General features: G+C 37.8%; 1 protein-coding gene across 3 annotated transcripts in view; it reads left to right on the top strand.

The window, feature by feature from the left end:
• The window catches only part of CDH8 (cadherin 8), a 166,232-nt gene that overhangs the window by 88,779 nt on the left and 52,352 nt on the right, over nt 1-25,101 (top strand). For all 3 annotated transcript variants that reach the window (XM_069868319.1, XM_069868317.1, XM_069868318.1), the window contains 4 exons: nt 4,036-4,203; nt 8,004-8,191; nt 10,941-11,194; nt 19,754-19,890. In XM_069868319.1, the coding sequence (XP_069724420.1) occupies nt 4,036-4,203; nt 8,004-8,191; nt 10,941-11,194; nt 19,754-19,890 (747 nt within the window). The remainder of the gene's footprint in view (nt 1-4,035; nt 4,204-8,003; nt 8,192-10,940; nt 11,195-19,753; nt 19,891-25,101) is intronic.

Here is a 25,101-nt window from a genome sequence, read left to right as displayed (position 1 = left end):
CCAGATCTTTATTTCTGTTGTTCCTTCTACTACTTCTTCCTCTCCATCAGCTGTAGCCTCTGACACATTGCTTCTTTTCCCCTGGTCTTTTTCAGTGTGAGACAGTGTATATTCTTCCAAATAGGTTTTTGAAAGTAGTCCACAGGGGTGCATTTTAACCGACTCAAGTTGTGAGGCAGATTGTGCAAATTGCTCAGTGTGTGCGGTTAGGACCACGGTAAAAGTAAATCCCATTCCGCAGCTGTTTTATTTGCTATTGAGCAGTGTGACACCAATAGCTGCTTAGGAGAAGCAACTCAGCCAAAACCAAGCAGGTACTTCCGATACTGGGAGTGTTTTCATTCTTTGAAGAAACAGGTAACTTCTTGATTTCTTTAACCTTCCAATGCACACCCTGATGTTTCCAGCTTTAGTCCACAGCCAAGGTGTGATGCAAGTGTCTGTACTACATGTCCATTGAATGTTGTCACAGGATTAAGGTTTGTGAAACATTTCAGAGTACATAAAGCCCCATCTTAAATAACACAGAGGGAAGGGAACTCAAGTGAGAATACAGAGAGCACCTTTGCCCCCCAAAAGAAGCAGGTTTTTCCCTTCTCATTCTCAACAGACCATTTGTCTCATAGGTTCTTAGAAACCTTCCATAATGGAAATGCCACAAATTCTACAGGCAACCTTCTGTCTGTGCTTACCTTCTCTTTTAGAAAGTGTTCTCCTAATGTTTAAGTAAAATCTCTCTTGCTACAATTTGAACACATTTTGTGCTTTATACTTTAGGCCCATCATTTCTTCTCTTCTCCCTCATGGAAAAGGAGAGTGGGTCCCAGTAGTTTATATTTGGCAGTAAAGTCTTCTTTCAGACTTTCATAAATGCATAAAGCAATGTTTTTCAAACCTGGACACACCACTCCAGCTGCAGCCTTATTGGTGTGAGTGATTGGGAAGGTTTGTTCTGCAGTTCTTCCATCTAACATGCAGGTTAATATACCAGGAAAGGTTTGAGCCTTTTATCAGCAAAATGCTGTTGACTCACATTCAGCTCATTTTGACTCCATGTTCTTTCCTGTCTTGTGAGTCATCTGCTCTATTGTAATTGTAAAGTTAATTGTTTCACTCACACAAAATATCTTTTACTTGCCAAATTGAGTTGCATCCTGCTTTTGTAGACTCTCCAATTTGTCAAAATTGTTTTGAACTCCAATCCTGTTCTTCCAGTACTTGCAATGGTGCCCAACTTTGTGTCATCTGAAAGCCTTGGTAAGTTCTTCCTGTCTTCCATCATTCAGGAAATATTGAATTGTGCTATAAGCAGAGCAAATGCTATGAACCACTTCATCCATTTATCCACTTTGACAGTAAGCCATTGATAACTGCTCTGAATACAATCTTCCAACAATTGTCTGCCTGCCTTACACTAATTTACGGTAATTCTCATCCCTTCCTTTTAAACTACTCTCCTGTTTGGTTCATATCATTTTCATCCATCACAGCATGCTGAAAGTGATTATGTTTTTATTCTCGATTTGTTTCTGGGTTGAATTGAAGTAGAGCAGGTTGAATGCTCAATGAGTTAATGTTCTGTGTATTAGTATTTGGTAAGCCTGAATTGTTTTCTAAAAATAGATTGGTAGTTTCAGTACTTCCTTTGAGCCTAGCCTGAACTGGTGAATAAAGCTAAAAACAAATAAACGTCCTTGAAATTCTCTATACATAGCTGTCTTAGACTGTCTTTGTCTCGATCACTCCACTAAGGTGAGGATGGAGCCTTTCTGTGTTTATTAATTTGCCTCATAAGAGATATTGACAGTTTTGCCGACCTCTATTCTATGCCTTCTGAATTCAGAATTACTGGTAGTAATAATCAATTTGTGTAATTTCGTTTTATTTTATGTTTAAATACCTTCAGTTCCTCTTACTGTATTCGAAGAGTAACCTTTTAACTTTTTATTCTGTTTGAAATTGAAACTTGACTTTGTCTTTAACTCAGCTTCTGGCAAATGGGTTTTGGACTGAGACAACAGATAGAAATATGTATCAAACTACTAACATAACAGGCTAGATTAGTATTTTTATACAGGAAAAGAAACCCAACAAATTTTACGTCTTAAAAGTCAGAAACTGTATTTCTGAATTAGGCACTTTTTAAGCTATTTCATCTTCCTGATGTTTTTCAAACCGTAGGCAAGAGTGAGACTGTTCCATACACTGAGAAACAAATTCATATAGATGTCTAGGAAAAATTATCTCTTTATTGAGACAATTAATCTGTCTCAGAGGAAACTGCAGAATACAAAATTTAGCATCTTATACAAGTCACCTGTAGGCTAAGCTTAACTACGCAAATGAGGTTTATATTAAAAAAACCCCCCACAAATAAGAGAAACTCTGCCTAGAAATATTAATGGAGAAAAAGTTATAGCAGGCTTAACACAAAACTTGCCAAAATAAAATTTCACTATCTTTGCATGAGCTCTTAGAGAAAAAAAATGTGGACCAAATTCTGATATCCTGAGTTTGTATTAGCAACCTTGTCATGAATCATCTCATTTGTAAGAATAGAATTATTCACAGAATGCATCATTATTATTCTTAAATAGTAAAACAATCCATCCAAGCCAGTCACAACTGTCAAATGGTTTTACAAATAAATATCATTTACTATGGAGGAAATGGCCCTGCTCTTTCACTGACTGTATTTTGCACCTATCACATCTGATAAGTGTTTATTATATTCTGGGTTTTGCCTTTCCCTTGTTTTCATTCAAACAATTTAACAGAAGCATATTCTTCAATGTTTTGCAACACTTCTTCTTCTACAGGTGATACAGAATAGTTACATTTCATCAATGTTGTACTTCAATTCTGCTTTGTTGGTTCTACGTGCACTGGAGGACTTTGTCAGGATGCTAAGCACAACCTCCTTCCAGAAGTTCAGTTGTTTAAGTTCAGAAGTGTATCTCGGTGTGTCCAAGATCAGCTCCTTTGCTGCCGTGAGCTGCTGGGAAGAAGTCTTCATGCAGAGGTTGCCCCTCCTTTTCCTTGGGAGCTTCTTTTAGGCTGTGGCTCTGCTGCTGGCCCCGATCTGTGCTACACCTGCACCTGATCTTGTATTTTCTGACACAGATCCAAACCTTCCAGCTGGGTTTCCAGGCCTGGCTGCTCTCTCTGGATCTGAGTGGGACCCTGACCTGCTATTCTGCAGTTTGGATCCTAGTTGCTGAGGTCCTTGCTCTTATCTTTCCACACTCTGCTCCCAGCTCACCATTAAGTGCAGTGGATTTTGCAGTGGATCTGATCCTGTATTTAGTTGATCTGTCCGTTTGCAGATACGTTCCAGCTATTTTATATTTTGATATACCACAGATAATTTTACTTCTCTGTCTCAAGTTCTATCCTCATAAAATAGATGACAGCAGCTTACTGAGAAAGTTGTCCAACAAGTGACCTTCCTAGAGTAGGGACAATGCAGTGATTTGGGGGTTTGCAGTGAAAGACATACAGAAAGTCGTGTTTTCATTCTCTGGTAGAGGCTTGGACACTCAATTTAGGACTTAATGGAAGAACTGCAGCCTGCATTATGTACAGGAGTAGATTAAATAATGGGTTTGGTTTTAAAATATTTGAAACAATTAATCTGACAGATAGAATTAACAGCGTTTACAGTATACATTTACCATGTGGTTGTCTTCTGTTTCTGAATTTCTGTGGGGAAAGGATGGGTTTCTGTGGGAAGTAGGACAGAAATCAAAACGTTTATCAGGAGGAAAAAAAAAATACAAATTTATATATATCACAGGTATAATTACTTCTTGGGCTTTTCAATTTCATCATACTTTTAATTAAGTCCAGGTAGGTGACCTCTAATATACTGTTTTGAAAATATCAAAATCTTCTTTATCCTTGTTACTAAGCGACAACTTAACTGGACCTTTAGCAGTTCAATTTTTGTACCAATATTTACATATATCTATAAAAATTGCTGCAAAACTGAATTTGGGTCTGTACCTGACTTTTTTTCCCACCTCCTTATTGTAGCTATAATTAAAACAGCTCTTCCCAACATGGACAGAGAAGCCAAAGAAGAATACTTTGTGGTCATCCAAGCAAAGGACATGGGAGGACATATGGGTGGACTCTCTGGAACTACAACAGTGACAATCACACTCACTGATGTTAATGACAATCCTCCTAAGTTTGCACAGAGTAAGTGCCATTATGTGTATATGTTCTCCTATGCAAGAAATGATGCTTTTATTTTTTTAACCAGGCTTTTTTTTATCATCAAGTTGCCTGGGTTTGTAATGTAATTTAAAAATATGTAGCTGCTACTAGAGAAAGATTAGTAGTCCTCTGCCTGATTAAGAGCTTAGGGAAGAGGGAATTGCAACCACAACAGTGTACACAGTGCTCTGTCTTCCCCGTTACCCTTTTTACATCCACACAAAAGGGCTTTGGGACTTTTTTTCATATATATATTTGCTTTCAGGGCAATTGCTTCTGAGTGCTAGTTTTAGTTGCTGTTATATGTGCTTCTATCTCATGCAGGCCGGTGATGACACCAGTAAAAGGCATACATAACTGATAAAAGGAAAGTTAGGCTAAACAGGTAATAGTGAAGGAAACAAAGGAAATAAGTTTGAGTCTAGATAATTGTTGATCTTAATACAAAATCCATATTTACTACTGTGGTTCCAATGGGTATCTTGCTGGGCTAGGTTAAAATGATTTGGCATCCTGCTGAGATTCTCTGCAAGCTTTGTAGTCTGTTTCAAAGATGAAGAGGAGATAAAGAAGAGGGAAAAGCATAATGGCTGGATCGATTTTATTTGGAACAGGTATAATCTAACGCACTATTAGAAACTTCTCTTTTTATCCAGCTTGTTCTGAAAAGCTAAAGTTGTAAGATATGAAGAGTCTGTTTTGGAGTTGGAGAATGTTCACATACATATCATTTTTACTTTATTAGAAGCATGTCTTTCTAACGAGGTACTCATGGACCCAGTGGAAAATGAATCGTTTTCCACATATGTATGATGTGAAGTCCTCTTTTGCACAAAGAGGGTTTGTCCTAATACTCAGCATATGATAAATACTCTCCTATAGTCTAGAAAATGCACTTTCAGATATGTAGAGAGGAAAGATACAAAATAAATAAGCAGATGTAAAAGCTTATTTGGAAAGTAGACATTTTATTACCTCAGCTTAGTGGTTTTTTTAGCAGATAAACACTGCATGAAAAAAACGGCTTTCTCTCATAAAATAAGACATTCTTATTTTTTTTACTTCATATCCCATTGCATTTCTTGCATTTATGCAGTAGCGTGGTCCAACATAGGGTGACAATTTTCCTAAGAATATAAACATCTATAGCTGAGGCTCCTGGCCAAACCATATCCCCAGGATGCAGAGGAACACTGCTTTTATACTTTCAACATACTGACTCTTGTGACTAAAGATCGACTTCTGCCCCTCTACCTGGCTTTCATATTTGTATCAGAACTTTCTATCTCAAAAAGTCTTTGCCTGCCAATTTTAAAAAAGCTGATCCGAAAATTAGCAGTGCAGCTGGTGCTAATTGGTATTATACACGTGCTGGAGGTCTCAGCAGGGAGCACAGGAGTGGATGCGTGTGGAGATGTTCTCCTGTATTCAGATACAATGACACATTGACTGGGTAGTGTGAGTAAAACTGAACCACAGATCCCTGAAATGTGTTTTCTGTATGGAAAATGTAGATTAGATTTCCTTCAGTGAAGAGTGAGTTGCTGTCTTTGAAGCTGTTCTAGCTATATAGCATTCCAGTGCAGAATTCAAGCTACCATCTAGGAACAACCACCCTGTCATAACACTGACCGTTGTGCAACTCCATTAGGAAAAAACGACAGATACTAAAACTTCTTATTATGTATATATTGTGTTTAATGAGGATGAGTGATAGTAAATATTGTAACTGGATGTTATTGCAGATTCTGCCTTTTAAAACTAAGTATTCATGGCCTGCTGCCTAGCATTACAGATTAGTCACGACTCTGGCCTTCTACAAGAGCTGATCAAGTCTTTTACATTTTTTTACACCGTTAAAGCACGGTTTGCATTTGCCTGGAAAGGAAAATAAGAAAGGATCAAACTTACAATAGAGCCTAACCAGAATGAGATAGAAATTCATAAGATGTAATACATGCTGCTTTCACAATAAATTGTAATGAACTCAGAAAGCAGCGTGCTTTATCGGTTTATTGTTTCCAGGCAGGACAGAAATGTATATTTATGGTTTGATTTCAAAGAGTATTAGCCTCCTGGGTTTTAGAAATGAAAAAGATGAACTTTCACTACTTCCATGATCTCTTTGAAATTATTTTAGAGACATTTTATAAGTCACAGAAGTTTTTAACCTGGCAGTTTACCACAGGATTGTACTGAGAAGAACCGTGCCGTGCTGTGAAAACCCAAGGGTTTGAAAGATGAGAAATGCAGATTTTTGGCCAGCTCTGCACTACGACATCTTGACAGGACAATTCATGATTCTGGAGAGCAATTTGTGCAAAAGAGTCAGCTGCATCATAATAAATTTTTTTACAAGATTTTGTAAACTACCTTAATAAATCTGAGAGAAAAATACCAACTTAAAAAAGCAATCAGCTGTGTCTGGAGATTCAAACCACCAAGTGTGGACAGCAGTATAAATTATGAACGCATAATTTAGTCTCCTGAGGCACTTGATTGCTTTGGCTGCTCGTTGTTTGTGAGCCATTATGAATATTCTTGAGGAATCTTGATGATCTCCAAATTATCTCTAATAATTTAGCTTTAAAACATTAAAGAAAAAAAAATATCACTTTGAGACAGACTATATTTGTAGCTAATACATGTGTTTGTGAATTCCTCACAGTTTCCTTCAAGCTTTCAACTGTTGCTACTGTAATCAGCCTACAAATAGTTAAAGCAAGAGCTCCAGAACGTAACACTAAAAGCTGTATGTTGTCTTGGAACAACTGGGAGGACAGAAGAAAACAAGTCCAGAACCCATTTTCAAAAACTGTTTTAATGGTCTTACCTCCTAACCTTGAATTCCTTTGGACTATTTTCACTACTAAATAGTGCTGCAGTTGATTAGATCACATATTAACTGTAGCTTCAATAACTGTAAATTACCAAGAGGTAAAAAAAAAAAAAGCCACTTCATAAAGAATTTTTTATTTGAAGCATGAATGTGTATTCTGTTTTTCAGCATAGTGTTAAGAACTGGGAGATATAGTCATGAAATTGTTGTTTTGAGTTCTTCTCTTAATAAATGAGTACCCGAAAGAACAAGTTAAAAGTCCTAATAGATTTTTAAGACTTCTTAGGGCAGAAAGTTTGAAGCAAGTATCAAAAAACATAACAGCTGACAATTCGAATAGCACTTTGTAGTGGATTTTAGTCTAACCTTGCAACTAAATAGTAAATACTCCAATATTTGCTATGAAAAGTTGTTGTTTCCTTTAAAACATAAATTTTGGGAGTTTAATGTTTCTTAATTAGTTTCATACCACAAAAGGGAGGTATCAAATAAAATTAAAAGGGTCATAAAAGTAGTAAATACTTGAACTTGTATGCAACATCTTTAAAGTGTTAGACCAGTTTTCTATAGAGTAAAAGCCAAAGTTTTACATTTGAATTCCAATTCTACATGTCTGTAAATAAAATGGTAAGTTCAACAAAGTGGAGAATGTTGGATACTTTCAGAGTTAAAAGGAGCTTAGTATTTATGTTTGTCAGCCCTGAGCATCCCTGCAAGGAAAAGCAGGGTACTACTATAATAAACGGGACATTCACATACAGTAATCTGAATATTCCTGTACAAAGTACACATGTTGCTGCTTTCAGTAAATAACTAGTGTCAATGTGGTTTGTATGAGTTGCACTTCTTAAGAGATTGCACTGGGGAAGTATAACCAAATGAAGAGCACACCAAAGATACTGGAATCAGGTGTAATGTTCAGTCTTTTCCTCTTATTTATAAGGTCTATATCACTTCTCAGTAATGGAAGACGTTGCTCTTGGTGAACCAATAGGAAGGGTGAAAGCAAATGACCTGGATATTGGAGAAAATGCTAAATCGTCCTATGATATTATTGAAGGAGATGGAATGGATATATTTGAAATTACTACAGATGCCCAAACTCAGGATGGCGTTATTAGAGTGAGAAAGGTAAGTGATATCTCTGTTAAAAGAAATGTTTATTGTTTATTCAACTACCCAGCCAGACCTTACACTGGGAGAAGATGCTGGATTTGCAAGGATTTTTTATCTAAGGGTGAGATGTCAAACTAGGGAAGAGATTTATTAGGCATGTCCTTCAAAATTGCCATTTAGGTGACAACATTGATGGAAGTATTTTCAGTGTTGGGAATGTATTAATCTTGTCTGGGCTTTCACATGGTCAAATAATACAGGTTTTGCTTCCTTGGTTCCAAAGCAGAGTAGTTTAGAACTAAATTCAGTAAAATCTTTGCTGAGTATTCATCAAATACCTTTTCTTTATTATTTGATTTGCTGCATAGCTGGTCAAATACTGTTCTGAGAAAAAAAAATATCATGTATTACTTAAATTACCTGATGCGTGAGAGTCTTAGTCTTTCAGTTTTGCTCATGTCAAACTCTCTTTGCTCAATGAATCATGATTTCAGAGATCTTTATTAAGGAGATCAGTACTGTTTCATGTGAGAAGTGCCAAATTCGGGCCCTAGATGAAGCTACAACTCTGTTATCTTTTTGTATGCTTGCACACTCTTGATGTATGCAGCATGAGGCATTTGCATGCACACAACAGAAGGACCACCCAGTTATTCACAGAAAAGTGGGGAGAGGCAACACAGCTGGAACAAAACTTGACCAGTGAAGTCAGTGAAACATTAATGGTGGATTTAATGTTCATTATTTTCTGGGGGAAGAGAGAGCTGGTTCTCATGCTGCGTTCTGGAAAATGTTATGAATTTATAACACTGGCATAGAGAATTGTAAATAGGTGGCACAGAACGCTCTAAATTAATCTTTGGGTGTTTCTTTTTAAGAAGAAAAAGAAACTAAGCCCCACAAACAAACAAACCAACCCAAACAGAAACAGAAACTCAAACAAACAAAAACCCCTCGTGACATTCCAGTGACAAGAAGACTCCAGTGAGTATAGGTCATTAATATTAAACTTCTACCGGTAATAAAAAAGGTCTGGCATCGTACCTGTGAAAAGTTTATACCCTCTGTTCCTCAGTGAGTAGGTCAGCACTGAAGATGTATATTTATCTAAATTTACATGTTTATTATCTAAATTTCCTAAAGAGAAAATTATGATATACATCCCTGATCTTCCTTACTGTTATTTATTGGATGCTGTGGCCTCGTTTGTAAACTAAGGCAATTAGCCTTTTGCCCCAGTTCCCTTGGCTTTGTTTCATAACTGAGTCTCTAACATAATGTTGTTTCATATATTCATTTTGACAGCAATAATCATTTTGGTTCTTCTACAGTAGATGATGTATGGAGGGTACTGCTCACCAACAGATTTTCTCCAGCATAAATTCATGGGCTTTAGACAATGCGGAGTAAATTTCCAATATGATACCCTGATTAAGCACAACTAAACGTATTGGGGTGCTGTCATTTCTGTAAAGCCTATGAAAAGCATTTGGAAACATGATACAGGAGCTACGATTGGCAAACTGTGAATATGCTGATAAATAAATCACCATTCATAATTACAAAAGCTTATTAATTTAGAAGCTGCTAAAGAAGCAAGGGTTTTTTTTTTCATGTTTACTAGATTTTGTGAGAAAGAGCAAATCTTATTAGAGCTTGATTCATACCTGAAAAAACTCAAACAGATTTGTACGTATACATAGTGAAGGCTTTGACAGAGTTCCTGGAGGTTCCTATTTGTGCTCTTGCTGGTATTTGCATTGCAGATTCAGAGTTTCTGTGTCCTTTTCTTTTTATCCTGGGGACATTGTAATGCAAATCTTAATGTCTTTCCAATGCTTGGCAATTTGCATCTTTGAAATCTGAATCATTGTGAGACACAAGAGAATTATATAGTGAATATATTGATGTGCTGCAAGACACAAACTTGAGTCTCCTATAATGAAAAATTCTGATATTCAAAAGTGGCACCGATTTGGTTCTTATTTGGTATTTCATTCCTTTAAATCCACTGTGTTTCGCTCTTCTATGTTTTAATATGGAGCTGTAAAACAGTAAAAACAATGGTGACATCGCCAGTGTATTGCTAGGATAAAGTAATCAGTTTTGTATTTCCCTCTCTGAAAAAAAAAAAAAATTAGATAGAGAAACAGGAATTGCTACAATTTTAAGAAATTCCTGAGAGATGTCTACCTCGCTTACCCCTACACACAGAAACACAGACTTACCTGAATTGCAATAATATTGAAAGACTTTCCTATATTATTAGCTCTACATTTTTCTGCATAATGCTTCTCATGTCGAAGAAATAAGAATTGCTAGTTCTTTGCATTTCTCACATTGTTCTGGAGGTTATAAAATATTTATTCTTTCTTGCTAGTGTAATTTTTTTTCTTATCTCCAAATAACAAAGCACTGATTAAGTGCATGATTAGTATGCAAATCGTGCCATCGCCAACAGATTTGTAATACTTAGCGGATATGTAATTGTAATGGTCTAATTCAAGAGAGAGAGTATTTTGGTAAATTTCTTGTGAAAATCAAGGAAACAAAGAATCTTATTTTCTCTGAGTCTGATTAATAAACAGATATCAATATATGCCTAGAAAATTTGCAGGTTGGATTTCTGGGAGTGGGAAGTCATTGCATTAAAACTCACTGAATGTGCTTAAATGCACATAACTTTCATCCATCAGCATTATATTCACTTATTCTTTCTCCGTGGCCATTAGTAAAAGACATTTATCTTTGTCATTCTTAACAGCCACTGGACTTCGAGACCAAAAAATCCTATACTCTAAAGGTAGAAGCCGTCAACATTCATATTGATCCTCGCTTCATCAGTGGAGGACCATTCAAGGATACAGCAACGGTAAAAATTGTAGTAGAGGATGCTGATGAGCCACCAGTCTTTTCACCACCTACTTACCTACTGGAAGTGCATGAAAACGCTGCTATTAACTCTGTGATCGGTCAGGTGACTGCCCATGACCCTGACGTGTCTTCCAGTCCTATAAGGTAGCGCTGCTTTAAAGTTCTCTTTGAAAAAAACTGCTGGCAGAATACTGAGTATATTTTCCCATACATTGAATGACACTGTTTATGTGTCATTTTATTTCTATGAAAACGCTTGTATTGGATTTGTTTTATGATGTTAGATGTATCAGTTCAGATCATTTTCAAAATCACAAAAATGCTCCTTGCCACATGAGTACTCTTATGAAATGGCAGGAATGCAATGAAAAGAAGAAATAGGGTGTATGAGGTCGGATGGGGTTGAATCATCAGTGTGCATCTCCGCAGTTATTTTGAATTATCTGCTAGGGTCTGTGCTGACAATACTGGCTTTGTTCCACGTAGTCACAAGGTAGTCAAAATGTATTTCGTATTCCTTCGGTGAAACCCATTCCTGGTTTAAAGATAAAAAGTCAGAGATGATTATGCCCATGTGACTTTTGCATCTTTGATTTATAAAATCTCCCATTTTTGATCTAACTGGAACAAAACCTGTTATTCCAGTTCCATCAGATCAGTGCTTTCTATCTCATTTTGATGAGCACACATCTTTCCCTCTCCCTTTGTAATGGTTAGTATGGTACAATGCGAGTGTTCCCAAAGCACATTTTGTGCTGTATAGGACTGCCTGCTAAAAGCATTATGAAAACAAACACCAAAACATCAAAGTCATAGTAAGGCATATTTCATAGAATCAGAATGTTTTGGGTTGGGACTTTAAAGCCCATCCAGTCCCACCCCCTGCCATGGGCAGGGACACCTCCCACTAGATCAGGGGCTCCAAGCCCTGTCCAGCCTGTCCAGGGATGGGGCAGCCACAAATTCTCAGGGCAACCTAGACCACTGTTTCACCACCTTCATCATGAAGAATTTCTTCCTAATGGCTAATGTAAATCTTTCCCCTTCCAATTTAAATCCATTTGGAGAAAATCTATTTAATAACAGTCATCACTGTCCATTAATCTCCTAACGAATTTAACCCGTGTGAGTGGTCTTCAACATTGTAAGGATGGATGATGCTAATTGTTATAATTCATCACTTGATATCATTTTCTAATCATTGTCATCTACGTCAGGTTTGTTGCATAGCCAAAATTTCAACCTTTATTTCAGGGACCTACACATTGCAATATCACTTTTTTGCATTTTCATAATCAGAAACTCAGAATTTCCAAGATTTGGATGTATTAGAACTTATATATAAAGAAGTCGGAGCATACGTTGGAGTCTCTCACTTCCTAATCATCCTTTCAAAACTAGCTAAATGTAGCATTAACTATGATAGATTTCTATATAATTTCATTGATTAGTATATTTTCTTCTGCAGCCCACAGCCCAGGCAGCGTTGATGGGCACCGTGTTTATTTTTTTATCAGAGGAGCTCTCAGGATGATCAAAGCTGCTAATCTGATCACAAAACAGGAGAAAAATGAGAGTAGTTGCTCACGTTAGAAACATGTTATGTAAACAGTAGACAAATAATAGAGAATACCTGGAGTTCATTCTATCATGATCGAAGCAGTGGCTCCCCTCCTCATTTTATTACCATTGCCCACTGGCATCTGTGAGAAAGGGCTTGTGCCGCCACTACAAAGACAAGATCTTCTGAAACATGTGTGAAACCAGCCGTCGTGCCAGTGAGTTGGCTTTTCTTCCCTTTATTCCAGCTCAATAGTAATTTCTCTTCAATTTAACCCTAGTTCTTTCCCTCTACACCTTCCTGCTTTGCTCTTGGCTTGGGCCCGTGCTCTTCTGCCTCTTGATTGTGTCCCCTTTGTCCCTCATCTCTGCCTGCCCTCAACTCTGGTTCAATTTTACATTGGCTATTTTTCCAGTCTTGATTTACTTCCCTGGAATTCTTTTCTAGTCCTGTCCCAAACTCCTAATGATTTAGGCCAGCTACAAGCTTACCTATGTCCTAAAATTGAGCCTCTTTATACTGTCCAAGCCTGAAAAATTGAATCAAGTAAAATATTTACTTCTTTGCCTTTTTTTAATCATTTTATAGATCAAGGTGGTTTCGAATTTTTAAAAGCAGAAATATTTTAGATGTGCAAACTGAACTAGAATATTACTACTTTATCAGGACATATAGGGATGATATACATGAAACAGCATTGGTGAAAATTCATTACATTTAAATGAAAAAGTAATTAATTAGTGTGACACGTTTCCTTTTAAAATACTTTATGCAGGACTTTATAAGATTTAATTTTTTCCACTATATTGGCTCGCTAGCTAATTAAAGAATATACAGAGCTTAGTTTTGTATACAACTTTGGTTTTTTTCTTGTTTGCAAATCTCATTAATTTGGCTTTATAAGATAGCTCTGGAAAGTCCAAATTCCTTTTTTTTGGCATGAAAAAGAGATTTCGAAGGTGGGAATTCTACAGTTATGGGAGTAAAGCTATTCACCAGAGACAAGTAGGGGGCAGAAATGCAATCATTTCATTTCTAATTCAGGACAAAGTTGGAACATGACAGGTTCTGACAAAAATAGGGGGAAACATTTTTTTGTTAGATTGGAATGTTTCATTTTGATTGTGCATTTTAAGTGTTTATTTTGTTATTATACCACAAATCTAATGTATACTTTTATGTATGCATTCTATGATATGCTTTCAAAGGTATTAAGCATAAAGTAAAAAATTGAAAAACAGATATGAAATATTCTGTTTTGAAAATAATGAGCAGTTATAATGCTGCCTAGACATTTCTTAATGTATATTTCCTTTACAACAGAATTTTATGAGATGACAAACAATTGTTTTCCTTAGGTGTCTATTTTATCCTTATTTTGGTTAGACAGAGCACTTGGTGACATTTGCTATAAAAACCCTGGCAACACAGATGAAACTATGAATCACCTTATGCGCTACCAATACCACATCTGCTCTTATGCACAAAGACCAAGTAAACTCAAGAGAATTGCAGTGCAATAAATGAAAGAAAATATGGATATTGCTGAACATGGAGACATTTTGCTAACTGAGGCATGACACAAAATATTCAAGAATTTAGAAAAAATTTTATGGAAAACAGTGAAAAAAAACTTTGCCTGTGTCTCCTTTTTTTTAAAAAAAAAACCAGAACAACAAAACTTCTATCCAGTACAACAGAAGTAAAGCTTACTTAGAAGAGATGAAACATTCTCTGATCTTTCCATCTCTTGATCTAAAAGGCGTGGAAGCCTATCATAGATTTACAAGCAGGTATATGAGGTTGAACACAAAAAAAAAAACCCCAAGACTGTGTCTGTAACTCACAAATTAACAAATTACTTAACAAATTAAGAAAATCAACTATGATCACCTTTACAACAGTTCCCTTCTGAGCTGACCTGCAGCTGCAATTGATGCTGCTAATGTCCAGAGCAATTCTGTAGATCAGTTTCTGAGAAGCTGTTGAGAATCTCCACAGGTTTTGCTCTCACATCTTCTACCAATGAAAAATGGGTTCCTTTGAGCACCAGCTGGATCCTTGGGACCTCTTTGCCATAAACCTCAAGTCAATAATGGAAAAGTATCCATTATGAATTTCTTCAGTTTCAAAAGAAACTTGATATGAACTTGCTGTTCACTCTTGCACGCTGATGTTTCTGACTCAGGGTCAGAAAATGTCTCTATTTGAGGACCTGTTGTCCACTTGTACTGACTGAAGCTATCGAGCTGAGCCTTGTCTCACTGTGACAGGATAGAACATGTTCTATACCCATGTCTCTATCTCTCCCCTCCTACTCCTGGTTCCTGAGCTATAGGGTTGGTCTCAGGCTTTTTTTTGTCTCGAACCTCGTATGGGTTACCGGTCTGGTTCTGAATATGCCCACCTTATGGAAATCCCTCAAGGGCCTTGTGTCAAATGCAGTTGTGGCAGTTGTTATTGGTCTGACATCTCAGTATCAGCTGAAGAAATTTAGACACGTTTAGATGGATGGGACTAAAGGATGCATGTGTTGCATGGGACTTTTCTCATTGTTGATGTTGAGCCCTAGTTGTGGATAAGCAAAGGTATCTTTGAATGGCTAAGTGGTAATATGATATTCAGCTGAATTATGCTTTCATTATAATTTTCTCCAAGGAATATGAACTCTGTCTTCATGTCAGCTGTTAGGTTAGTCTGACCGTATCTTTCATAACCCAGTATTTTAGCAGCAAACTTTCTCTTTTATCTTTGTTTGCCATTCTGCATGCTTGTTTCCTAGGGGCTTGGCTCACTTTTAAGCCTGTTGGTGAATGGGTTTTATAAATTTGCCTAAAAATTTTAAACATGATCAGTGGTTTGCCTTATTCTAGCCTAGTCATTTCGGAAGAATGCATCAGTGGCTCAGTACATCTTGAGCACACACATCTCTCTCGGGAAAGGGTCCCAGTGAATTCAGCTAAGGTAGCCGGAAAGCTCACTATAGTTTATTTAGTGAGGATGGTACATTCTGGCCTGTAGTATAATAAGGCTTGAAAGATCATTGTCTGTTAGAATACAAATATATTGATTCCAGCAGTAGTTATTTCATGTTTCTGTTGTTATTTTACAACCACAGACTATTTACCTGCAGTAAATTATCTTGGATGGAGCATGATCCAAGAGCATAGAAAAAAGCTTGAGTAATAATCTTTCTTCCTACACTGTCTCTGCCCTCCTATAAATCACTGCCCTTCAGTGTCTTTCTCTGTGGAGAGATAAGCTTCACGATGTCAGGTTTTCCCTATTTGTATCGACAGAGATTTCATCTTTGGCAGCAGTTGATCATTTTCTTAATTCGCAGCAGGCCTTAAAAACCTAGATACGATATTTTCTGCCTCCCTAATGGTCCAGCTGTTTATCTGTCACTAAGTAGCATGTCTGATCTGCCTGGCATTAATAAACAATGGTGATTTACCACTGATGAGGTATCAGTACTGTGATTCAAATCTCAGCAGGTGCAGCAAAAAAGGATTTCTGCTTCCATTTATGTTGATGCAAAGAAAAAATAGATCAAATTAAGTCATAACAGCAGTATCGATAGTGCAGGAGCAGGACTGCGAATCGTTTCCAGTCTCCTGTTAAACCACTATGGGGTTGTTCCTATAATTGCCATAGCAAACCCATAAGCTAACCAAAATATCCCAATAACCTGTGCTGGGTTTATGTCGATTTTAAAAGATATTATTTCCCAAGATATTCTTTTCTCATTTTTAGATATATGCATGTTTTATATATAGCTTATGGATCTGACAGTGCATTCCCATTAAAGAGAGTTACGATACCATTATCGTGAAAAGGAAACTGCAAATGTACTATTAGTTTTCTCAGGTTTATGATACTGCAGGTTTTATTTTTTATTTCGTGCCAAATATTTATCAAATTAAAATCAGGAGAGGGTTTTACCTCTTTGTAGTCTTGTAAAGCCATGTAACTTATGTAAAATTGTTTCATTTTGAATGCTGGTTTTGCATTGTGAATAAATACTGTTGGGATGAGAAGAAATGCAATACAATAAACTCACAGATGTTACACTCATTTTTATAACTTCAGAAAAGGTACTGCCGGAAGACTGTTAATGAAAGTTTAAAAAAGGATTGATCCTTCAAGAAAATCTGTGACTTATCTCAGTGGAATTTATTTCAAGCCCAGGCCAATTGAACATTAAGTAGCTTATAAGCATTTCACATTTTATTTCATTTGTGGACTATAAAAATTGGACCATATAAAAATATGGTTGGACTCAATGATCCAGGAGGTCTTTTCCAACCTGGTGATTCTGTGTGTGATTCTGTGAAATTTCATAAATGTTTGGTATCAGATGAGTTGTTTCTGCATCATTACATAAACATCAAGAATTGAAAGACTGTTTTAAGCGATGACATCTTTAAAAAAGTTATCATTTACTGCCTTTCTTGTATTTTCTTGAGTGACACCTTAACCCTGTGAAAGTCTGTAAGGTATTTTTTACTAACTTCACTAGTACCAGACTTTTACATCTAATACTTTAATTGAAACTAGGGAGACATCAAAATAAGGTTAAGATACATTTTCAGAAATTATTGCCTGAAGTTAGGCACCTACAGCTTTATTCTTCCACGTGAGTGACCTGGTTTTCTGAAGTGTTGAGGGTAGTAAAATCCCCATCAAACCATTGAGAACTGAGTATGTGGAGCTTGCTCGAAAATCAGTTTACTAAAACATCCAAATATAGTTGCATGTACCTAGCTTTAGGCAAATATATTTGGAGTTTACTTTATATTTTTATGTTATTTGTAACAAAACTACTCATTTTTAGGAGAGTAAAACTACTTCTTAGAGTTTAAAAACTTAAATGTGTAACAAAACCCATTTCCTAGTTAAAAGGGGGGCAGGTCACTCTGAAGTCCATTAGTTGTTTAATGTCTTGCCAGCATGATCATGCTAACCTTGATCTTTAATGATAGTCTTTAACCATATAAATGTTCAGGTCTTGATAGATTTTCATAAGGTAGAACTAATTTTTGAAAGTGAATTGTATCTTATTTTGTGGATTGCACAAGCAATCTAATTGCAAGGTATTTCTCATTCTCAATATGAAAATACCTGACACTGAAATAAAAGATGAACGCTATAGGCCTAAACTTTGAAATCAGATCCTAATGCTGTGTTTATCAAATCAATCGTGTTATGCTGGAATGAGTTTGAGTTCATCAGAATATTTTTATTGTAGGAAGGAACTACAAGTTCCTATAATAAAGGCACTTCCAAATCAGATTTTTTTTTGAGGAAATTGCTTATGGTAAAGCATAAAATGGAATGGAATAACTGATTTTCAGATAACTGTGCCATTGTCACTCTAGCAAAATATGCTCTTGTTCTTTTATCAGTGAATTTAACAGCATATTTGCAAAAAGTTGAAATGTAATGAGAAACTGACAGTCTGAGTCACTTTTCTGACCACTGTATAATGTAATCCAGGCTGATACTGTATCCCAACTCAGCCTATTATGCCTAGATATAATGCAGAACAGATGTAAAAATTGTCAGTGCATGCTGTTAGGCACTGTAATACATAGACACAAAGGCTTAAAAGGCTTTTATATAAATCCACAATTAGGATTCAGTAAAACCCCTTGAAGTCAATTTTTGTTGAACCATATCAATAGTTTATCACTAAACTCTCATTTCATACCTTTCCTGTCAAAAAATTGGAAGGCTTAATTTTGTGATTTAGTTTCCCGTTGCGAATAATACATTAATAAAATAACTCTGTAGAAATGGACAAACACAAAAGCTTTCCTGGAGATCCTGCTCTGAGGTTTAAATCATCATCCTGCTTAATGCACGGTTGGACTGATCTACTGGAGCACTTTCTTGTTGTTAAGCTGGCTCTGTTTAAGCTGCATAATTTGCCTGGACATTCAGATTTCCAAACTCTGACTACCTGTCAGATTAAACCCTTTTTTTAGTTAAAAATCAGTGATGTCAATCTATAAAACAGTCAGCCCCTCCGTGTATGTAGGGTTTTATAGGAAAACAGTGATCTACCAACTGTGTTCTGCTCATGGAGCTGCTTGAACCATAACCAAATAATACACTTGGTGAATAGCTCATGCTTCATTAATCTGAAATTTATTGGTTAAATAATACTATTCAGTCCTTTTTAAAACAACCATGAAGCCCACCATTTTTGTGTGCTTCATACCTTATTGTTGAAATTATCAGCAGTTGCTGTGAATACCATAGAAACTGTCTAATAAATGTGATGGATTGTGTAATTAACTCTTGATCAGCACTGTTTTTCAAAGATGTTACCCAGTTAACCTGAGGGCATTTTATGACCTTCACACTGGGTATACAGCTAATTAGTCCTTGGGCAATAATTATTAAGATTTTTTACTCTCAGTTTGTCATTTTGTCTTATAAATTATTATTCTATCGAGCTTCAATGGCTTTAAAGTGGAGAGGGGAAGATTTAGACTAGACATTAGGAAGAAGTTCTTCATGGTGAGGGTGTGGAGGCCCTGGCGCAGGTTGCCCAGAGCAGGGGCGGCTGCCCGGTCCCTGGAGGTGTTCAAGGCCTATGTTGACTATTCATAAAGGCTTGTGGTGATAGGACAAGGGGGAATGGATATAAACTGGAGAGGGTCGGATTTAGATTAGAAATTAAGAGGAATTTCTTCCCCATGTGACTGGTGAGGCCGTGGCCTAGGTTGCCCAGGGAACCCATGGCTGCCCCATCCTTGGAGGTGTTCAAGGCCAGGATGGATGGGCCTTGGGCAGCCTGGTCTGGTGGGAGGTGTCCCTGTCAATGGCAGGGGAGTTGAAACTAGATGATCTTTAAGGTCCCAACCCTAAATGTTCTATGATTCTATGAAGGCCAGGTTGGGGCTTTGAGCAACCTGATCCAGTGGGAGATGTCCCTGCCCGTGACAGGAGTTGCAACTGGGTGGTCTTTAAGGTCCCTTCCAGCACAAACTGTTCTATGAATCTCTGATTCTATGATTCTCAATCCATTTAGCTGAGAAACTGCAGCTCTCAGAGGGCTCCCTAAACTGTCTTGTGACTGAATGGATTACACTAGGTTCATTAAGTAGATTACTGGGATGTCTGTTTTGTAGGTTTTCCATTGATCGGCACACTGACCTTGAGAGACAGTTCAACATTAATGCAGAAGATGGGAAAATAACGTTGGCAACACCACTGGACAGAGAAACAAATACGTGGCACAACATAACTATCGTGGCTACTGAAACTAGTAAGTATTTGTGTCAACTGACTTATAGTTCTTTTGGGTTTGTAATCAATCTTAACAGTGTATGCAGTGGAAAGTATCTACTGAAGTATCTACTGAAGTATTTACTGAAGTAGATACTTCAGTAAAAATGTTAAACTGGAATTGTAAATGACAAAATTTTTGAAAAGAAACTTGATTTCTGCTGAAGTTCCATTTCTTATAGTTTTCAAAACTGCTTTTTCTCAGAGAAGACAGTGGTATGGAATTTGCAGGGTTACTTGAGTATGTTTGTACAGGATATATACGCTAAATTTTAAAAAATGTGTTATAAAATCCAGTACCAAAGCAGATGGGTAATGTTTCATGAAAGTAGTCCTATTTGATACATACAGATAAATTTATTCATATATGGCTATAAGCAACAGCTTGGACTGCTCAAATCTGCAAAACTCTGGTGTCTGATCTGTACGCCAGGAGTGTCACCTGTCTGGGATATGGGTCCTAGATTCCAATAAAGAAGAATAATTGATTAATATGGAATTGTAAGCCCTGCTGACAGGATCACATATGACATGATTTATTATTAATGTTAGCGCTGTGGTTTGGACTATAGATTTGACATAAACATATTGCAGCAAAAGAACAGATTCGGAATATAGGTCCATGACCCCATGTCGTTGTCTTAACTGAAGTTCACTAGCTATGAAAGTGTTTCTGTTGATGTGTCTATTCCACAATCAGTGTACGTGCATCATTCCAATATGTGCATACAAACTTGATGCACAGCTGGAGCACCTCCCATATGAGGACAGGCTGAGAGAGTTGGGGTTGTTCACCCTGGAGAAGAGAAGGCTGTGGGGAGGCTTTAGAGCAGCTTCCACCACTGAAAGGGGCTCCAAGAATGCAGGGCAGGGGCTCTTGATCAAGGAGTGCAGGGATAGCACAAGGGAGAATGTTCTTGAGCTAAAAAAAGGGGAGATTGAGTTGAGATCTTAGGAAGAAATGTTTTGCTGTGAGTGTGGGGAGGCCCTGGCTCAGGTTGCCCAGAGCAGTGGTGGCTGCCCCATCCCTGGAGGGGTTCAAGGCCAGGTTGGATGGGGCTTGGAGCCCCCTGATCCAGTGGGAGGTGTCCCTGCCCATGACAGGGGTGGGACTGGATGGGCTTTAAAGTCCCTTCTGACCCAAACCATTCTATGATTCTATGACACATTGTTGTAAATATATTTTTCTTCAGAGCGTGATGATCAGTGCTGTTAATTCTTGCCTGTAGAAAATAGGGTGAAGTTAACGCTTGCTTGTGTCTTTTTTAAAGTATATAGTAGTATGATACAGAACTTATAATCCTCGGTTTTGTAATAGTGAGGCTTTGAACATAATGAATGGGAGGGTAAGATATGCTTCCTTGGCCCATTTTTGCTGTCCGGTATTTTTCAGTGGTATTTGTTTTCAAAACCAAACCTTAAGAATCCACAATCAGTAACCATAGTGGCACCTGTAAATGAGAAAGATGGGTCTGAGTATCAAGTGGGCTCTCAACTTACAACCCCTGTAAGCCATCTTCTTATGACCTACCTTAATAGTTTGTTTATTTCATCACCAGTAATGCAGTAGCTAATTAACAGTGACCTGTTAATTCCTGTTAAATCTTGCAGGCAAACACCAGTTTGATAAATTATCAAGAATATTTGCTGTTTGCAGGAAAGCCAAGCCTAGGCAGCAACTCAAACTTTGTACAGAGAGAAAGTAAACTCTAGTTTCCTATGGCATATTTTGCCCAGGTTAATATTAAACCAGTTAATTTTGATGTTTTTAAAGGAGAAATTTATAAAACTTCCATACTAATTTTCTCAAGACGTGAGGAATATTGGATCATGAGATTTACCAATGGCATGGAAAGCAGAGTTTTTAGTTTGTAGTTCAAAGTTTTCAGGTATCAAAATAGTAAGGTGTAAACTGAAGTAATTTTATGTTTTGCTTTGTCCAAAAATTAAAAAAAGAACAAAAGAAAGGGAATAATTTTTCAAGAAACCCCTCCGATTAATCTCTCAATCTCCCTTATGAGCGTGTCAGAGCAAAGTTAACAGAAGTGCACTTCACTAAGTGACAGCTGAATCAACTCTGCCTGTTGCATCTTCAGATTTTTAAAGCATAATTATACTCTAGAATTTTGTAAGAAATCAGCCTCGTCATTAGACTTCATGGGAGCCTCAGTATCTATCACTGTTGTAAAATTGCCTCTTATCAGGCTGGCTATGAAAATAATAACTCCAATCTTGTTCTAAGCATTTGTGTTCCTGCTGATGGCTTATTTTTGCATTCCTAATATGATTATTTTACATTTACATAAAACAAGAGCTTAATTTCATAGACTACTATCTTTGCTTATTTAAGAGAAATTATTTTTAAGCTTCTCATGCAGAAACTATATTTGTTCATAGAACTGTCAAGCAGGAGAAAATGGGCATTTTTAGATTTATTTTCCAACACTGTAATAAGCAAAATCTCTGTTATAAAATAACAGAAATCTGTTGGAGTCAGACACAAACAGCAAATGAACATACAAAGTGTGCCATTATCCTGCTTTCACTGACAATAATATTAATGCACTGCTGATGTCGCCCATAGAAATAAATTTGTCAGCATCATTCATACAGGAGCATTTTCTCTTCCCAGGCCAGCTGCTTTTCAGGTTCAGTTCAAGCCTCACCTGTACTCCTGTGGGCAACAATCAGATTGTTTCATCGACATTACACTTGCTTACTAATCATAAGCCATCATATTGGTTTTTTATTCTTCATTCACAGCATGGTAGATCCTAACTATACCCTGGTTTGTCAACATTTTCATAAATAAACACCAAGTTTTGCCAAAATATAAATCACTGTTTCAGAACTTGATGCTGGTAAGGTACCTGCAGCTAAATTTGTGCTTTAAACAAAAGTAATTTGGAGTAGATTTCTGCTGCTACCATGAAAATGTTTTTTTATTATTTTTATCATCTCTCAGCCACTGCCTCAGGTGCGAGTCTTCTGAGATCGCTCTGGCTGTATTTAGCATAACTACCTGCTGGCTGGACTGGATAACCTTAGAGGTCTTTTCCAACCTTAATGATTCTATTCTTCTGCATTTGCACCTGGCTTGAGGATGAAGACTTCTAGATTCAGACTGGCTGATCTCTTTGAAAGCAATCAGATTTAGAATGTGTGGATAAGTTTAAACATACTGCTTCTTTTTAGTCTGAGTGAACTTAATGCTTTTAGGTTGTCGTGGTTTAACCCCAGCTGGCAACTCAACCCCACTCAGGTTCTCACTTTCCCCTGGGAGGATGGGGAGAGAATCAGTAGGGTACAACTGAGGAAACCTGTGGGCTGAGATAAAGATAAATTGTAGTAAGTAAAGGAAAAGGTATGCACACAAGCGAAACAGAAGAAGGAATTAATTCATTACATCCATTGGCAGGCAAGCAGATTGGTAACCATCGTTTGTAACAGTTGCTTGGGAAGACAACCACCATCACTCTGAGGGTTACCCCTTCCTTCTTCTTCTCCAGCTTTATATACTGAGCATGATGCCGTATGCTATGGAATAACCCTTAGGTCAACTGAGGTCACCTGTCCCAGCTGTGTCCCTTCCTAGCTTCTTGTGCACCCTCAGCCTTCTCACTGGTGGGGTGAGAAGCAGAAAAGACCTTGACTGAGTAAGAACTGCTCAGCAATAACAAAAACATCTCTGTGTTATCAACACTGCAGCACAAATCACACAGCCCCATACTGGCTACTATGAAGAACATAAACTCTATCTGAACCAAAATCAGCACGTCCTCCACCCCTTATTCCATACCATTTACATCATGCTCAGGTTTCACACTATCCAATGCATTCTCATTACCCACTGCCATCCTTCCCATCCTTTGGTCTGATTTATAGATAGCATTCCTTAAGTCTATGGACCACACCTTTGAAACGTCTATAAAATGTCCATAATGTTCACTTCACTTCAATTTTGTTTGTTGAGTTAATTTAGTCCATGACTTTGGGCTCTAACTGTTATGGTGGCCACTCAGCCCCTCAGCTGTGCTGTGTTGAGTGGAGCTTTTGGGCGCCAAAGCCAGGTCAGATTGGGTCACTGCTGCACTTGCACAGCTTCATGTAAGGCTTGGCCTCCACTGGTGCGGTTGGTTCCTGCTATAAAAATTCCTACAGCATGCATCTCAAGTGAACTCCTCCTCTTCCTCCTAGCCTAGCTATTAACAAAGAGTTCTGCTTCAGTAATTCCCATAATATGCAACTAAAGTCATGGGTTACAAGAATTTAAAGGTATTTTCATTAAAATCTACACTCCTGGTTCCTTTGGACCAGACCACAGGGTTTAACATTCAATAAACTCCACCTCTTGCTCCTCCTCTGGCTTGGACTTATCCACAGACTGCAGTCCCATAGGGTTGTCCTTGCTCCAAGTGGATTCTTATCTGTGTGCTGGAGTCTCTTCAGTGGTATAAATCTTCTACAGCCACAGTCGCTTTGAGATGTACCCATTCCAGCGTGGCCTTACCCATGGCTGCAGACCCTCCAGGGGGAGGGTCCAGTGCTGCTGGAGCACTTCGAGCACCTCATCCACCTGTCCCTTAAACACCTCCAGGGAAGGTGACTCAACCAACTCCCTGGGCAGCCTCTGCCAGTGCCCAGTGACTCTTTCTGTGATTTTTTTTTCCTAACGTTCAGCCTAAACCTCCCCTGGTGGAGCTTGAGGCCATTCCCTCTTGTCCTGTCCCCTGACATTATGGAGAGCCACTGATACTTCAAGGTGTATATGCTGCAGCATGGACTTACCTACAGCCACAGATACTTCAAGGTGTACTTTCTCCAGCCACTGGCTTGTCTTCTGACCTTCAGAGGCAAACTTGCTGTGACACAGACATAACCATGGCCACCGATGCTTCAAGATGTGCCTGCTCTGGTGTGAGCTTGTCCATTAGGAAAAAAAATTTCACAGAAAGGGTCATTGGACACTGGAACAGGCTGCCCAAGGAGGTGCTTGAGTCACCTTCTCTGGAGGTATTTAAGGCACGGGTGGACGAGGTGCTGAGGGACATGGTTTAGTGTTTGATAGGGATGATTGGACACGATGATCCAGTGGGTCTCTTCCAACCTGGTTATTCTATGATTCTATGGCCACAGACACTTTGGGATTTCCAGCTCCTGCACAGACATCCACATCAACTCGAGTTCACAC

Source organism: Phaenicophaeus curvirostris, chromosome 14 (genome assembly GCF_032191515.1).
Source record: "Phaenicophaeus curvirostris isolate KB17595 chromosome 14, BPBGC_Pcur_1.0, whole genome shotgun sequence".
In the NCBI taxonomy this organism is placed as follows: domain Eukaryota; kingdom Metazoa; phylum Chordata; class Aves; order Cuculiformes; family Cuculidae; genus Phaenicophaeus; species Phaenicophaeus curvirostris.
Note: the sequence above shows the minus strand (reverse complement) of the source record. Positions and strands in the feature narration are given on the sequence as shown.